At 37.8% G+C, this 4510-nt stretch overlaps 2 protein-coding genes across 2 annotated transcripts; both read left to right on the top strand.

The window, feature by feature from the left end:
- The first annotated feature begins 393 nt into the window (after positions 1-393).
- On the top strand, positions 394-1316 carry LOC149240391 (protein IQ-DOMAIN 6-like). Its single transcript, XM_089370162.1, has 2 exons — positions 394-459; positions 810-1316. The coding sequence occupies exons 1-2, from the start codon at positions 394-396 to the stop codon at positions 1314-1316; spliced, it is 573 nt and encodes a 190-aa protein (XP_089226288.1).
- Positions 1317-1998: 682 nt separating this feature from the next.
- Positions 1999-3505, top strand: LOC149240390 (protein IQ-DOMAIN 6-like). Its single transcript, XM_089370161.1, has 4 exons — positions 1999-2022; positions 2225-2482; positions 2581-2808; positions 3479-3505. The coding sequence occupies exons 1-4, from the start codon at positions 1999-2001 to the stop codon at positions 3503-3505; spliced, it is 537 nt and encodes a 178-aa protein (XP_089226287.1).
- Positions 3506-4510: the final 1005 nt, after the last annotated feature.

The raw sequence follows: 4510 nt of genomic DNA, 5'->3' as shown, positions 1-4510 counted from the left end.
GTGGCTGATTTGTAAATATTACTACAGTGGTCTTTCTTCGTTAAAAACAAATTTATGGCCACAACTTTGTAAACAGATGTAATATTTAAGGAGAAATATTGTTGTAAAGTGTGGAACTGCCATCATATTTATTCAGAATCATCGAATCTATTCTCATTAGTATATTCCTCCTTCCTGCCAAACAACAACTTAAAAATCTCAATATTTAAGAATCCAAGCATTGCCAAAAGATACCTTATTTCTGCATTTTTTGGGAAGATTTGAAGTACATGGTTTGTTGAACATGTTGTGTGCTCAATGCCCCACCTATCTTTTTGGGCAATAAGTTGTATGCTCATGTTTCAGGAGGGGTGGTGTGATAGTCAAGGAACCCTTGAAGAAGTTCATGCAAAAATGCAAATGAGACAAGAGGGTTCAATCAAAAGTGAGAGAGCAATTGCTTATGCTCTCTCCCATCAGGTACATAACTATGTTCAATGCAGAAAAGTCACTTGAAAATTCATTTGTATAAGTCCTTGATTGAACACTCTATTTCTGGCAGATTTTAAATGCTGTGGTAGAATCCTCTGCACAAGACCTTAGATGTAGATGCCAAGTTGACATTTTTAAATTTATATACTAGTAACTTTTATGGGTGTTGAATCTGTTTTAAGCAATGGAGAAGCAATTCAAAAACAAACATGAATTATGCTAGAATTGAGCCAGACAAAAATAGCTGGGGTTGGAGCTGGTTAGAATGTTGGATGGCTGCAAAGCCTTGGGAGAATAGATGCATGGAACAAGCCCAAATGGATACTTGTGAAATTTAGTCTCTCAAAAGCTATGATGATGCTGGAGAGAATCTAAGGAAATCTCATAAACCAGGAAAAGTTAAAGTTCGCAGAAACAATATTAGTGTTCGTGTTGTTGCAAAACCACCTTCAGCGGTTTCTAGTCATCCTACTAGTAGATCATCTTCAAAACCTAGCTCTGATATCCAATCTGATGAGAGCTCAACAATCTCAAGGGGATCATGTACTCCAAAATCTGGAAATACTCTGCAGACATCAGATGAGAGTGTGGGAAGGCCTAATTACATGAACTCTACAGAGTCTGCCAAGGCTAAAATACGCTCATCCAGTGCTCCAAAGATAAGACCCTCATATGATGATCTTCAATTGCAGAAGAAAGTTTCTTCATATAATGCTGAAGTGAAGAGCACGGCCGGTTCAGATTCTTATCTGCATGCTTGCAAATTGATTCCACCTATGTTGAGATCTGACAAATCATCTACCAAGAGTGGAGAGATTTCTTCATGTTCTTATGGAGAGTCCTGAAAACCCTTTTATCAATGCTAAGTTTCAGAGTTCTATCCTGTCACTACTAGTGGCTGAAGGTTGAAAACTATGTTGTGAATTGTTTGAGCTACAGTGACCAGCATTTCATGGGCATTCTTCTATATGTTTGAATAGAAATTCAACTTAGCTGTAGAGATTAAGATTTTAGCTTCCAGCTGAACTGTGTCAGATGCTCTTTAGGAGTGGAGAGTAAAATTTTGAGTTCAAAAGCCGCAGTGCTCAATTGTTGATTAGCTTCTTGGTTGGTGGCTGTGAGGAGCTAAAAGTTTGGTTTGATCTGGTGATTGGAGACATGGTCAGCTAGATTGCATTTGAGTCTTTGAGGAAGACACTTACTGGAGAACTATGTTTAAGGGAAAAAACAAATCTATAGCAGAAGCAAAAGAGCATGATATCAGACACCAATATGAGCATTATTGCGAATTTCTTCTCGACCTCATCTGCTAGGAGAGTAACTGTTGGACATTCCTGCCAACTTCCATGCTCTTTCTCATGATCTTTTCCTGTTTCTTTCTTAAATTTTTCATGCTTTATATCTTCTTGTACTTCTCTCATGTCTTACTTTGTGGGAGATGCTCTATGCATGGCCTTTGCATACTCTGTTCATGTAACTTTTTGCAGCACTACCTTTGCATACTCTGTTCATGTAACTTTTTACAGCATGGCCTTTGCATACTCTACTCATGTAACTTTTTGCAATCCTGCTCATTATCTTAGGTTATCAGTGGACCCTAATAACATATGCATTTCCTTACCTGGGAAATTGCATCTCACCTATCTTTTGTGCTACTTCATTGTTTTTCTAGTCATTAGTTATGTAGGAATCTTGTTCTAAGTTCATTCATTTAGCAGAAGCAAGCTTATTGACTTTGTTGTAACATGCACAGAAAAAGCTCACCAATGTAAAGTCTAGAAAATTGGGCCTATGGAAAATTTCTGGTGACCATGAATCCGAGGGGAGAAATGAAGGAAGTTTCCATAAGAGGGTAAATTCAAACGGGGAGGAATCTGAAGTTATATCTGCTGCTGTAGAGGCTTATAATGCTGCAGTGGCCACTATTGTGAGGGCTCCTCCTAAAGACTTCCAGTTTGTCAGAGAGGAATGGGCCGCCATTCACATAGAGACTGCTTTTCGAGGATTTTTGGTAACCATTCTTCATGCACGAGCCTCTATATATTGTATGGTTGGTTGTTTTGAGAGATGATTATTTTCAATCCATTGGCTTTGGTTTGGGTTTTATAGGCCAGGAGGGCACTGCGAGCACTGAAAGGGTTTGTGAGATTACAAGCATTGTTTCGAGGTCGTCAGGTAAGGAAACAAGCAGTAATTACCTTGAGGTGCATGCAAGCACTTGTTAGAGTTCAGGCCCGTGTAAGAGCTCACCATGTTTGGATGTCGACTGAAGGCTTAGCTGTGAAGAAAATGATTGATGAACATCGAATTCGCCAAAACAAACTGCGAGAATCTGAGGTATTTTAACACTCTGGCCACTATGGTTTAGTAGCTTACTCTACCCACACAATAGGTCGGAGTGCCGAATCCTGTGAGTGTCGGATTACCATATGTCAACTGTAGTTTAAGATATATATGAAACCACAAGAAAATCCTAATCATCATCGTGTTTACTCTTATCATGAAAATTTCCTACACAAATGCTTCAGGCCCCTGTTCTGATCTGTGCTCAGACACCAAACCAGGACTACTCATGAAGAAAAGAAGCTGCCCTTTTTGTAGACTTTTCCTCGCCATATTTCTTTTCACGACCCTTGTGCAGTGGACTAGATCATACCTCATATAGATACTTCTTTATCATAGGTCTGAAATGATCTCGGTTTTTCTTACCAGTTGCTTTCCTTTTGTTTCTAGATATGTGAAACCATCCATTTGCGGAAATCTCAATGGGAGAACCCTTAAATTATATGGGGGGGCATCCATGATAGAAATCATTACTTGTCCTTTAATGACAAAGAGTATACGAACTCATCCATTACATAAAGTTTATGGGGGAGTTGGATGTTTCATTTAGTGGCTTAATTATTGCAATTATATATATGTATATCTAATTTTGACCTTATGGGATTTTTGGTGTATTGGATAACTTTCAGTGAATTTGGTAATGTGTTAGACAATATTACTGCAGGGTATTTCGTATGGTTCTATTCCTTGATTTTGATTGGAAGTTGCAGAGGGTGTGCTAACACAGTTTTGACGGTTTAGTGAATTTGGCAATTTGTCAAACAATATTACTTCAGGGTGTTTCTTATGGTTCTGTTCCTTCTTGACTTTGATTGGAAGTTGAAGACAATACGCTAACATGGTTTTCAAGTAATGCTATGCATCTCTTCTACTAGCAGAGAAATGAACCTTTGTTTCTATATGGAAGGGCAGGTTTCTGCCTTGTCTTGGTGTGGTTTTCGGATAATTATATGTAGAAGTTTCTCTTGATTATAGCCATACTCAAGTCATTGTTTGTCTAATTTGGTGAATATATAGTATTTGGGTAAATCTCTGGTAAATGGGCTTCCACTTCATTTGTGGACTTCTAGGTTATATATTAGACCATGTGAAAGGAGGTAGAACACCATGTAATTCTTACTTCCCAATGTCAATAATGGACATACAAGTCCCATCATCAAACATTTATCTCAGATTCAAAAAGAGCATGATGATACGTTGCTAATAAAACAATGTAACTGTATTTTTTGCTTTGGCGGTCTTTTTGTCATTCTTGGAGGCAATTAAAAGACAATGAATCGTTCTTCTGTGTTTTAAATTTCTAAACTATGTTCCTGTTTGTTATAACAAGTTACTTGCCAATTGCAGTGATGGAAACAGCCACATTGCTAACTCCCAATTGCAATGATGGAAACAGTTACATTGCTAACTCTTGGTTTGCTCAACCTACTCCAAAAGATCATCCATGGTGCTCCATGCTAAACCATGTTATGACTCCCCATATCTCTAGGACTACAATAGATGGCCAGGTGTCTGATTTCATCCAATTTCACTGCTTTGTTTCTAGCAATATCTTTGATTGACAAACGTACCTCATAAATAATTCAAAAGGTCAATTATATTGAATCATGGTCCATTGCACAAAGCTTTAATGCTATCATTAATTCATCATTTTTGTCATCTTTGGAAGCAGAAAATAGGAATCATAAAAAGTACA

The sequence above is a fragment of the Pinus tabuliformis genome, chromosome 8 (assembly GCF_031772625.1).
Source record: "Pinus tabuliformis cultivar Carrire ecotype Pingquan chromosome 8, CPIR1, whole genome shotgun sequence".
Classification (NCBI taxonomy): Eukaryota; Viridiplantae; Streptophyta; class Pinopsida; order Pinales; family Pinaceae; genus Pinus; species Pinus tabuliformis.
This window is presented reverse-complemented; position numbering and strand designations above follow the sequence as displayed.

Excerpts from the sequence above, each read along its gene's own strand:
- LOC149240391 (XM_089370162.1), top strand. The coding sequence starts at position 394 with ATGCAAATGAGACAAGAGGGTTCAATCAAAAGTGAGAGAGCAATTGCT. Across the intron at positions 460-809 it reads CTTATGCTCTCTCCCATCAG|TCTCTCAAAAGCTATGATGA; the intron begins GTACATAACTAT and ends TGTGAAATTTAG.
- LOC149240390 (XM_089370161.1), top strand. The coding sequence starts at position 1,999 with ATGGCCTTTGCATACTCTACTCAT. Across the intron at positions 2,483-2,580 it reads CTGCTTTTCGAGGATTTTTG|GCCAGGAGGGCACTGCGAGC; the intron begins GTAACCATTCTT and ends TGGGTTTTATAG. Across the intron at positions 2,809-3,478 it reads ACAAACTGCGAGAATCTGAG|GGTATTTCGTATGGTTCTAT; the intron begins GTATTTTAACAC and ends ATATTACTGCAG.